The sequence below is a fragment of the Xiphophorus hellerii genome, chromosome 20 (assembly GCF_003331165.1).
Source record: "Xiphophorus hellerii strain 12219 chromosome 20, Xiphophorus_hellerii-4.1, whole genome shotgun sequence".
NCBI classification, from domain to species: domain Eukaryota; kingdom Metazoa; phylum Chordata; class Actinopteri; order Cyprinodontiformes; family Poeciliidae; genus Xiphophorus; species Xiphophorus hellerii.
In genome coordinates, this window is record NC_045691.1 from 11,307,598 (window position 1) to 11,320,438 (window position 12,841).

A 12,841-nucleotide genomic window follows, 5' to 3' on the forward strand; every position below is an offset into this window, starting at 1 on the left:
AGTTGTGGCAAAGCTCAATGTAATTTTCACAGGTGGCAAAGCGTTGTTGTTAGCAACTGCTGAAAGTAACTGAAAAAGTTACTTTTAATGTAACTTAGTTACTTTCCAAATCAAGTAATCAGTAATCTAAGTTATTTTTTTAAAGGAGTAATTGGTAATCCAATTAAAGTTACTTTTTCAAAGTAACTATGCCATCACTGTTTATGGAGGGGTGTCCAAAGTCGGTCCTCCAGGGCTGGCATCCTGCGTGTTTTAGTTCTTTCCCTGGTTTAACGCACCTGGATCAAATGATGGCTCATTGGAACCTTAGGAGAACATTGACAAGCTGAGAAGGTCGTTACTACAACCAGGGAGAGAACAAAAACATGCAGGATGCCGGCCCTCGAGGACCGACTTTGGACACCTTTTGCTTGCTTTTCTTGTTTGCATGCTGCTTTATGTAAATAAAGCTATGCTTCCCAACTGTAGCTAAAGTTCTTTCAAATTAGTAAATAACCATGATGGACACCTGGAGCTGTTTTAAATGTGTTTTCATTACGTAAAAATAGCATAAACTGCTTTCATTTTGAAATTCATACCATGATGTAACTCTATTAGATAAATATGGTTATGCCTTTAAATACCCCCTCCCTTCTCTCAGGTTTTTACTATCTGCGGTTGCGCGTCAGTCCGGATTGGCTGTCGGCATTAATCGGACAACAAGAGGACCTCAGGGAGGGCACAGGGCAGCATGTTTACCGCCACCCACTCTCATAATTAGTTGTTCGGATTGATTAACTCGCTTTATTTAATTTTCTGGAAACTCTATACTCTCCTGTGGAGGCGCACCGACAATGTTTTTGTGCCGTACGGAGAGACTGACAGCAGCGGCTCTGGACCAGGTTTTCAAACGTCCGGGCTCGTTTCTGGTCAAAGCAACCCTACGGGGGGACTTATCGCTGACAGGCGTGACAAGCCACACGTTTCAGCGGCTCCGCTTCCTCAGCGCGTCCGCCGGCGGGCTCCAGCCAAAGCGGACACACCGAAAACCTGAGCCCGTCCATAACTGGGACACGTCGGCTAGTCTGATGATAACAGAGTGGGTTCTACTGGACCGGGTTGCAGCCGTGGCTGTGAATTTATCCAGAAGCGTGCACCGAGTGGGCGGTGAGTTCTCAAACACAAGGCTCGGAGGATACACGAAGGGCGCCGCTGTGTTTACAGGTAACACTGGCAGCAGAAGCATGCAGACCAGAGCTGCGTCCTCCAGTTCTGCCACGAAGAGGAGCGAGGAGCAGACTGACAGCAGCAAAGCGGTAATTAATAGTGTTTGTTTAACTCAAGTGGGACCAAACGGGTTCAAATCTCCACATGCAGCCCGGTTTCTCTGTCCCTCTGCTGAGAGGATTCATAACTTTACCATAAAATATTCAGAAAGCAGGAAGGCTGTGGCGCCCTCAGCTCCCTGGAGGCAGCCCTCATGTAATCGAGCAGGCTTGTTATACAACTTTCTCTATGGTGCATATATTATTAATGTGCCTGTACTACAAGAAAAACACATGCTCGGTGCTACACAAGTGCCTGACCAATTTAGACAGAGAAAACCCCACTCTGACAGCTCTGATGGTGGTTTATTAAGAGTGAATCATTATGGTTAAAACCAGCCTGCTTGCTAAGTAAAATGCAGGTTTACTTTGCTCCTTGACGCGTGGGTTTTATTGGTGAGTCAACAAAAGCGGCGATAAAAATACACTTTCAATGTGTTCATAGTGGTACAACATTCATCACAGGCCTGAGATAATGCATTAGATCAGAACTATATAAGTGAATTATCCCTCATTTCTTTAGATGTCAAGAACCCAGACTTTATTGCTGTCTTTTAACCATTTTAAGCCTGTCAGAAAATGTTGATATTAAGAATTTTGTTGGATATTTCTAACAAATACTTTTCATATTCAATACATTAAAGCATTTCAATTAATTTAATTGACATGAATAAGAAGATACCATTTAATGATTTTTAAAAACACTCAGACACTCAACAGGATTAATCACTTTTACCATTTTTAAAAATGTTTGGAAAAAAGTTTATAGTAAATGAGCAATTGCTCTAGGCAATGAGTTTTGATTAAAAATACTAACTTTGTTAATGAATTAGAAGCTTTTAAATAATTGTATCATAAATGACATGCCTGGTCTTATGTGGTTCTTGGTCTAGAGCCAGTTCAAGGTTTTATACATTTAATCTGATTAGCCAGTTGCAATTACTACAGTATTAGTAGAGTTGGGGAGGAGGGGCAGAAATTAGAGTTTTCCTCACAAGCATCTACAGAGTGAAATGCAGACTTACCCGTTGACCTTGCTAAATGTGACCACAGCCCAAACAGAAGCTGCAGAAATCACTTATTTTGACCCTCAAGTATTACAGTGAAAAAAAAAACATCCATACTATGGATCTTACTTGATTTTTCAGGAATTTTGTTGTGGAAACATTTAGTCGTGGAAAGGTTATGAAGTCTAAGAGCTGAACTAGTGTTGCGAACATTTATGCACTATTTCTTTCGGTCTTTTTTTTACAGCATCTTGTCACAGGTTCATTACTTTAGTCAAATCTTTAAAAAATAACTAAGTCTAAACTGGTTAATCTAGAAAAGTATATATTAAATTCAAGAAGATTATCCCAAAAATAGCTGATCTAAATAGTTTTTTTCTCCTCCGCTTTTATTATTCTTTTCAATTCAGTCACCTACTAGTATGACTTTGCAGTTACCTAAATTTGTATTTCATTTTTGACTCACAATTAAAACAATGTATTAGACAAAGTCTATATCTTAATGATATAATCATAACAATTAATTGTCCATATTTACATTTGTGTTCTGTATATTGTAAAATAAAATAAAAACGTAAACGAGTAATCCTGTCAAATAGTTATTTTAATATTCCGACAAAAATAATTCTCCAGGTAACTTTATTCATAATTAAGTAGATCCACTGTTGCTGGGTAAAAAATGTCATTCTCTAAAGAAAAACTTTTAAATATCTTTAAAAAACCCACTGATCTATTAAACGGGGCCACCTCAATTTATGAAAAAATTAAGGTTGGTTAAAATTTTGCACAGTACTGAATATTGAGCAACAGCTTGAATTTGAACTTTTGGACAATTAAATGAAGCAATCTAATTATGTTATCTTAGATTCTGAGCAATTTTCAAGTTTATTTACAACTTTTCAATATGCAACAAAACTAAAATAAACATCAGGAAGCAAATCAACATTAGGAAAAGGGACGCCTGATTTAGATTCAAAAAAATTAAAATCCTAAAAATATAGATGTTGGTAGAGCTGCTTCTGGACATGAACAGAGGGCTTGGACTTTGGAGCAACATTTTACTATCTCAACCCTACTGACGAACAACAGCACTAAAATGTCAAAGGTTCATTAGAGATAAGCCTCAAATAGGAGTGGTTGAAATCATCCAGTTCACTCCCAACAAGTAAAAGTCCTTCAGTTGATGGATATTTAAGTAAAACCATAATGTTAGCCTTAGTATGAAAAGATAGAATATAATTAATTAAAGTTGTAACAAAATGGTATTGTATGGGTAATTTTAGGTTTTAAACTGAAAGTCATTAATTTTCCGCAACAAAAGGTGAGCCTAAAAGTATCACCTGGATACATATGCACATCACAGTTTTCAAATTTTTATTTGTAAAAAAAGTTTGAATCAAGTCTCCTTTTCCTTTCACTTCAGTGTGATGTGCTGTTATGTTGTTCTGTCAAATAAAATTTCAATTAGTTTAAAGTTTGTGCACTTTGCATGACTAAATGTAGAACGAAAGTCAAGAGATAGACACTTTTGCAAGATAATGAAAAAGAAGCTTATGTTTAACTAGAATCTGAAAAGTGTTCTGTAAACTGAGCTTTCAAATGGTTAATAATTTCCTGAATTAAGAATTATAAAGTTTTAATAAATTAAAATGCATACTAGACAGTGGACTGAATTTCACAGTCTGTAGCATTTCAATAATGACTCTGTTATAGTCAAGAGAAAGATGAGCTGCCCAGAACTGACCGGCACTTGAAAAATCTATAAAGTTCACTGTAAGGTGAATCAGAGTTTTCAGTTTCTGGAGACTCAGAAGCCTGACTGGGAGAACCACCACTTCCCTCCCGCTCTGTGCGTGTTTGCTCAGAGCTTGAGTGTGTCTTTGTCCCTGTTTGCATGCCACTGTGACTTTGCATGTGTTTTCATGGCCGTGAAAAGCTGTTATCAGACACAGCAGTCCCACTGTTCTTGTCCTATACAACCTTCCTGGCACAGCTCCCGTTAGCTGCTCGCTCACATGACCCTCCCCACGGTGGTGCCCGCCTTTACTTTTAGCTCGGCCTGTCTAAGTGCTGAACAGGAAGAAAAAGGGCCCTGCTCTCTCACCCCCTCTGGATTCCTCCATTGTCTATTGATGGCAGCATGATGAAAATGTGGCCAAGGCTCTAGCTTCATCCAGAATTTTGGGCCAAAATTTAACAAGTCACATAGTAGCCAAAACAAAAGATCAGCTGGTTTCTTTGTTATGGCTCTGCTCTTCCTGAATTAGATAAATGGTTTGATTGAGTCTAAACAAACAAGAAAAAATTGTCAGCATTAAGAAAAAGAGTTTGAAAAGTTTGAACTTGAACACTCAGGTTACAGGGAATGTCTTGGGTTGTTCACTCAGGCCTGAACAGCACATCCAAACTCATCCCACAATGTTGCTATAGGATTAAAATAAGGACATTAGACCATTTCATCCTGTCCACTCCCACGTTGTGATGAACCTCGCAGTGAGGATGATAGTTAAAGGAAATCATTGGAAGAGAAGAGTGCAGGTATGACATTACAGCTGCTGACAGCATCTCATTTTGATATCTCTGTGCTTTAAGACTGCCTCAAATGATGGCGAGCCTTGAGAAAACCTACTTTACCACAGACACAATCCCCTGACCCCCATTTCTCTGTCTAATCCGCCCTCCTTTGATCACCTTTGAACCAGACTAATCCAGCAATTTGCCCATGGAAATGCAGTTTCGAAGAGCTGCTTACAAATTTATACCACATGATCAGAGTGTTGATTGTGTATGTGTTACGTTTGATCTGTCTCAGCATCTTGAGTTCACTGCCATTATTTTAGTGTTTTACAAGCTTTTAAAAGACTGCAGCTACTACCGTTCAGTGAGAGCTTTTTCAGCTTCAAAAGCACACACTCCACTGATGGCCTGAAAATAGAGCAGAGGCATTTCCTGTTTTCACTGAGAATCATGTCTCATCTTTACACAGGAGAACTTTTAAGGCATGCTTTTACAGCATGCCTTAAAAATAAAACCCATAGATAAGATGTATTCTTGCCAAGCTGCCTCAGCTACAATTATGTAGAAGGAGCATGACTCATTTTATCTGAAACTGTTTTATTGCAACAACACTAGGAAAAGCATATATAATATATATATATATATATATATATATATACACAGTATATATATCTTACTTTTACTTTATGTTACTTTTATATGATGCAAGCAGTTTGAAGCTTTATTATTGCAGAATAAAGTTGGAAGAAAGAATTTGGATTCTTTCTTCACCCTATTTTAATTTCGTAGTTGCCATTTCCTGTAAACAAAGCATTTTATCCAGACCTATTAATCCTATCAATCAAATCTACTTAACATTCTGTTTGTTTTTCCAACGAGCTTTAATGTTTGTTTTGTTACTGATATATTTATTCCAAATCAAATCCAAAAAGAAAACTTTAAGTTCAATGCTCAATGAGATTTGCTTCGATTTGTCTGGATTCAGCTGAGGTCTCCATCGTGACATTTCCTCAACTCCTTGAATCTTGTTGCACTGGTTCTCTTACTTTAAGTGTGACTGCAGTTGTAAAATGCAGCTCATGTGACTTTTGTCTGACAGATGACTGTTTGGCAACTGACAGGCTTTCTCAGTGCTTTGATGCAGGCTGTCGCTTGTTGAGGCCCTTTTGTGTGATGTTGGTTCACTAATCTGCCCCACACTCGCTCCGTGGTAACCCGCCTCGCTCCGCAGCGACCCGTCATGTTCCGGCGAAGTGTCAGACGTCTGCAGATGGTGTGGCGCTTGTGTCAGGAGGTCACGAACAGGGTCATCTGTGTGCTTTTGTGCTTATGAGAGGCTTTTTGTGTGTGTGGCAGACGTATTTAATGAGTGTGACAGGGTGTGTGGTGATGTGAATTAGCTAAAGCACACAGCAGCAGCAGAATATGTTTAATCAGCTGACTCTTCTGCTCCATTAACAGGGAAGCTCATTAAAGCTCAGGCGTTGTTTACACACATTCACAGCACAGAAAAACACCAGTTTAACAAAATTCTTTCAACTTTATGTGTACTTCAACCCTTACTAACTATGAAATTTTACTTTTTACTCCCTTTTTAACTCCACATTTTATTTGCCTTTTGTTCAGGATCTCCAGGATTCTTCCTCTACCTTAAGCACAGAAAAAGACCACGGAAGCAAACCGGAGCCAGAGGAAGAAAAACCCAACAAAACCCAGCAGCTAAAAAAAGTCTTTAAAGAATATGGAGCAGTGGGAGTTTCCTTTCATATTGGAATATCTCTCATGTCTCTGGGAATGTTCTATCTCCTTATATCCAGGTAACATGACTGATTTCCAGAAATCTAATGCAGCTCAATTAACCCTTAGAGAAATTCACCTTAAAAGCTTTCAAGAGCCAATTTACAGTGCCATCACAAAAGTTAATTAAAATGCTTTTTTCAAATTATAATTTCTTTAAAAAGACTGGAAAAAAAACTCTCCAAACCAACCTGGCCCTGTGTGAAACCTAATAATTGGTTGAAGTCTTTGACATTGTTGTAGGAATGAGGATTTCTCTTCTTTCTGGAGTTATTTTAATCTATCCACAGAGGTGGTTCACCAGAGCATGAATGGCCAGTTTAATGTTAGCATTTCAAGTGGACCAGAGCAATGTGCATACCAACAGAAAAAACTTTCTGTGTGATTTCTTTTTCTGAAATTACCAGAAGTATCAAACACACATTTTTCATGAAGTGTGAGTTCTTTTATTCTTTATTTAGCAAAAAAATCACTTAACAAAACAATTTTTAGGCTATTATTTTAGAAAGTTGACATGATACCTTTTCTCAGAATTATTGTACACCTCTAGTATCAGGTTACCTTTGTCTGATATTAAGATGTTTTGATAATCTAAAACACTGCAGTGGGAAACTGTAGGAAATTGTGAAGGAGCAATATGTCAGTCTAAGGTTTGAAATATTTCTTTCACTGCAGTGAAATGTGTGCAAGTTCAGCCTTACAAGAACTAGTTCAAAGTTCAGTTCACAGCTAAACAAATTCATGTTTCTATATTAGTTCACCACCTAAACTATGTCATCCTGGATAATTTGCATTCTGGCCTTTCCCATCTTATTTACATCTCCTTAGTTCTCTTTTTGTACCTTTGTTCACATAAACTGTATTTTAATTTGGTGGGTTTCTCAGTAAAGCTGCCCCGATTCACATACTTTCCAGCTGTAATTATGAAAAAGTAAAATATGTCAGTAATTTTAATCCATTAAGTTTGGGGGCTCCACCTACCCAGAGAATGCAAATACAATTGGCATAATGTAGTCAATGTGGCCTTCACTTTGCATTGCACATTTCAGCAGTTCGGCAATTCAAATTTGTGTTTTAAATAATGAAAACAAAACAACAAACAAGCAAAAAACACTTGAATTGCAGTGACAAAATAAAGGAAAATGATGAAAGGTTGAAAACAGATGATCTTTCAGTTGTTAATAAAAGGCAATAAATAAATAGGCTTTTAGCATTTATGTAAAGCATTTTTGCAGTTTTCTGGATGTTTGTTCCAGATTAGAGGAACATAAAAACTGAATTCTGCTTCCCCATATTTGGTCCCGTGACGTGCGGTCAGGGGAGGCAAGTGAGGCAGAGCCTCACCTGTCATAATGGAAAAATATAATGCTAAAATAATTTATATTGCTATTTTCACCATGTGGTTTGTACTCTAAAGTATTATTTTTTATTTATTTAGCTTAACCAATTTTGATTTTTTTTTTCTTCAAAATCGCTGAATTTTTGCATTTTCCCATTCAAATGCTCGAAGCGCAGCCGGTGAGGCAGCAGCATTTTTTTTTAAAAAAAACAACAGTTTTTCAATGGTTTATGAACTAACAAAAGTATGAAATTCTCTGACCTAGTTTGCCAGTGTAAGGTCTAGAATCAGGGAGAGGTATTCTATTTTCCTAGTTTTAGTGAGAACCTAAAAATAGCTTTTATGACAAACATTACTGGCCTCATTCTTTTTCAAATTCTACCACTGCCTTAATCAAGTGAGGAACCTACAGCAATTTTTGCAGCGTTTTTGCTGGGCAGGGTGTGCAAAGCTTAAAATTGAGTATCCCTTGAGCTTCACTACCATCTGTTGCTGAAGTTGCTCAATGAAAAACCATGCTAACCTAACACACTCTACTTTTGGCAGGAGTTCAAGTCTAAATAGTTTGTGCTTCTCTTGTCTGTGTGATCGCATAACAGGGATTGGGAAAACATGGTGTGACAAGCTGGAGAGATTTCCTCCTGTAAGTGGTGATAATCATTGTAATTTACAGTGACTTTAAGCATTATCACTGTGATCCCTGGCATGTGGCCGGGGGAACAGTTGCCACAATGTAAAATGGATCCACGTCTTTAGCAGAGTTCAGTGTGCTACTGAGATTAGCTGCATTGTTGAAGCATGAGAAAGACTGCATTGACAGAGGAAGCTTGAAGCCACATTCCTTACATATTTATTTCTCCAAACTGCTCACACAAAAAGGCCACAACTATTTTATGAAGTCAGAGAGATGCAGAACTAGTTAAAGTCCATAATTTAGGTGAACGTTAAAGCTAATGTTAACTGTGTGATCAGGACTGAGACGCATAAACCACACAACTACTGCAGCTTAAAAATAAGATTAATGCTTTTGAGAACAGCATTTGTAGTATTGCTATACTCTGCATCTTGAATCTTTAAACTGAATGTTTACTGTAATTCAGCCTACATATGTTTCCTAACTTATTTATAGGTTGCTCAGGAGGAAACATGCTAAAGTGTTTGTATCATTGGCAAATCAGCACTGTTTAAAAAATGAGACAATGCAGTTTTTTAATTGAAATACAATATAGATCATATTTAATCAAATTTTGTTTATTGTCAGCAGCACTTTATACTGCTGGTGTCTTGTGACACCAGCAATTCTACCAATCTAATATCATAATCATCATCAGTAAGTGCATTGTCGCCATCTTGTGGTAGTATTAACACAACATCTATGGTTTGCATCTATTGCAGGTTTTTAAAAAAAAAATGTTCATATTAAATTAGAAGGTTTTTCAAGGTGTTTAGTATAAACTGTGATGGTATGTTAAAGGAGACATGTTTTGCAAAATTCCCTTTTAGCATGTTTTTGTACTTCTGTTTGGGTTCTTACTGCTTCTAAAACAGTTCAAGCACTAATAAATCCCCACTCAGCCATTTTCTGGCAATTTTTTGGTGTCTTACAAATTGTTTCACAAACCTCCCGATACTGACATCACAATTAGTGCTGACCTCCACCCACTTTGTTATTAGTAGAACACATTTGTTCTTCTAGTTTTACTGCTTCATGCACTGTACAGTGGCTGCTTAAAAAGACAAGTGTTTTGTTGTTGGCTTACTATTAAGAAATCGTTTGATGCATCCTTGGTGGTTGTACAGGAAACTCCACTTCTATTTTTGGGTCTGACTCAGGATCAAAGACATACGGTTGTACAACTGCACATCTGTTTGCAGCCATTCTCATTTGCATAAAATGCGAGCGTAAACACTTGACATGGGGGTCGTGGCCTGCAGCAGCTTATTCAGATTTAAAGTGACAAGAATCCCTAACAGCTCATTCTGAAAGGAGCTCAAAATAGGCAGAACTCATGGTGAAATCTCATCATCTGAACATGTTTTTACAGCCCATAGCCCTAAGCTGACCTGTTTAAAAGGAAGCATAATAGGTCCCATTTAAATATGTGCTTTCTAAATGATTTTGTGTGTTTTGTCCCTGCAGTGGCATCGACATGACGGCATTGCTGTGCAAACTGGGCTTCAGTGAGGAGCTGGTTCAATCTAAAATGGCAGCAGGAACCAGCACGTTTGTCCTTGCCTATGCCGTCCATAAGCTCTTCGCTCCAGTTCGCATCAGCATCACAGTGGTGTCAGTACCTCTCATCGTTCGTTACTTCAGAAAGACCGGACTCTTTAAACCGCCCACACCTGCACCCTGACGACTCCTCTTCTCTCCCTCATGAAACAACAGACATCCTGTCATAAAAATCAAAGCTTTTGTGTTTATTATTTTTTCCCTCATTTCTCTTTTGTTCAGTACAGCATAACCCGTTTTTGCATTTGTGAAACCTGATAAAATATTTTCTGCATTTGATCCTGCTGTAACTGAATCAGTTTGTTTTGTGCAAAGAAAGTTCGATGTTATGCCTTAGTATTTATTTGTTCTTGAAATAAAAGGAGAGAAAAGAATGTCTGTTGTTTTTTTTTGCATTTGTGGATTTTACGTTTTCAGCTCTGGCAGATTTCTCTTTTGACCTTTTCTGTACTGAGACACTTTCTGGTTGGGTTTTAATGCATTAATGTTAGAAAGTTTCCAATGGGAATATAGACAGAAAAAAGCTGATCTCTTTTCCACTCTCCTTTAATAGCTGACTCTGCTATATTCTGGTGTTTTTAGAGTCAGCACAATACTTCACGTTTCCTCTGTTTAAACCTTTCACCCCTTTTCTCCTTTACAATTTCTCAGTGGTATTGTCATCTTTTTTGCTTCCTTTTTTACCTTTGTTATTTTTAAAATATACCCTGTAAAAATAGGGTTCCCTAAACTAAGGAGTGACTCAACATTGATCCCTGAGTGAGTCCTATTAAATTAAATATCTTATGTTTTTGGCATAATTGCATTAAACTTTATTTGTTTATATTATAAAAACTGTATGTGGCCAATAAAATCCTTATTATTGATTTCTTCTTTAGCCCACACAATGCAATAAACATTTGAATTAATATTGCACAAAATGGAAATAATAAGCATCTTCTTAGCCCAGTTTGGCCCATTATAGCTTTTCAGCTTGTTTAAATTTTATGACTGGCTGAGCTAAGTGTTAAAGTTGCTACATACTTGATTTAAATTACATAAGTTCTTTACTTTTGGTGAGCAATAGAAACAAAAATGTAAATAAAAGTGCCTAATAATTGGCCACGCCTTTAAAAATCTAAATTTTTAAAGATGCATTTCAGGAAACATCAAATTGTTTTTAGTCAACATTTCTATGTTGGTCAAAAAAACCCACAGAAAAGAAATTAGAGGCAGATGTAAGATGACGTATATAAAAATCTCATGAAGAAACAAGGTCACAAGCAGACACAATTAACATGCTTTCAACATAAAAACAAAAAAAACCTGCATTACCACACAGGAACATGCCTTACATTATTAGGATTTAACACTGTGCATGAATCATGTTTTTTGAAGGTTTAGTTTTAAGTTCATGGTTGGTTAAGTGTCAGTTTGGTACTTTCTGCAGTTCGAAACCCATACTAAAGCCATTTTTTTAGATAAATAATTATAAATGGTTGACTCTTACAAAATGCCTCCTATTTGACCCCTATCTAAATTATATTATCTGTGAGCGACAGTCAAAACTTTCAATGTATGAAAAAATCAAGAGGGTGAAATTACCAATAAAAGTGTGAACTAAAAATGCAATCACATAAAAAACCCAGAAACAAAAACATTTGTTTATAATATGGGTCATGGTGTGTATGCACATTGATTTTGTTGTCTTGATTCGGAACAAGACAAAACAATGAGAAAAATGCCAAGTTATATCTTTGTGGTCTGTATACAGCTATAAACCATCAGCTGTGTTTATTCCTGTAACATAAATAACTACATTAATTAACCTTTAACTTTCTAAGCTGGAAATTAGAGGATAATTAAAGGATAAATCCAATTAAGTGTTATGACTTGGATCTTGTAAATTTTGACTTCCAAGCACAAACGGAGCACATTATTACAGAAAATTTGGTATTCAAAGCAACAACCAGAAGAATTTTCCAAAGAAAGAAAGAAAGATCCAAAGTAATTCTTGATTTGAGCAAAAGTAAGAAAAACATTGTGCTTCCGACTTTTGAACACACAGGGGAGCTCCTGTCCTACAGATGAAGCTGTTTTATTTCAGTTTACGTCACAGGCTTCAACACATAGAATAGAATAGAATAGAATAGAATAGAAAAGAATATCCTTTATTATCCCTCTATGGGGAAATTCATGTGTACCAACAGCAAAGTGCAAGTCAAATGAGAGCATGCAAAATGTAAATTTATCCAAAATAAAAAAAATAAGAATAAGATCAAATATAGCATCATATTGTCACATTACAGCATAATATACTATCATAAAATCAGAAAGTTCTGTGCAAAAGAGACAAATGAATTACACTTAAAAACAACTTAAAGGTAGGCTGACTGTCACTGAAAGGTTCAGATCATAATACATTGTGCAGGTTTTCTTTCGGCTATCATAGCAGGCAACTCCCTGTTTCCTTTGTCTTGATTTCTTAAGCATTTACTGTATGATTCAACCTAGAAAGAAAGTCTCAGCTGGTGTGATGTTCCTGAATTGTGTATTGAATCGTAGCTGCCTTGAACAAGACCTGTTCTCTCCTTTCCACTGTGTGTAGGCGTGCGGGAGTGTGTGTGTGTGTGTGTCTTGATCAGGTGAATTATTCAGCAAGAAG

The 12,841-nt window shown here is 37.0% G+C and overlaps 1 protein-coding gene across 1 annotated transcript; it reads left to right on the forward strand.

The window, feature by feature from the left end:
* Window positions 1-661: 661 nt before the first annotated feature.
* On the forward strand, window positions 662-10,571 carry fam210b (family with sequence similarity 210 member B). Its single transcript, XM_032550400.1, has 3 exons — window positions 662-1,295; window positions 6,455-6,645; window positions 10,105-10,571. Exons 1-3 carry the CDS (start codon window positions 834-836, stop codon window positions 10,319-10,321), a joined length of 870 nt encoding a protein of 289 aa, XP_032406291.1. The 5' UTR covers window positions 662-833; the 3' UTR covers window positions 10,322-10,571.
* Window positions 10,572-12,841: the final 2,270 nt, after the last annotated feature.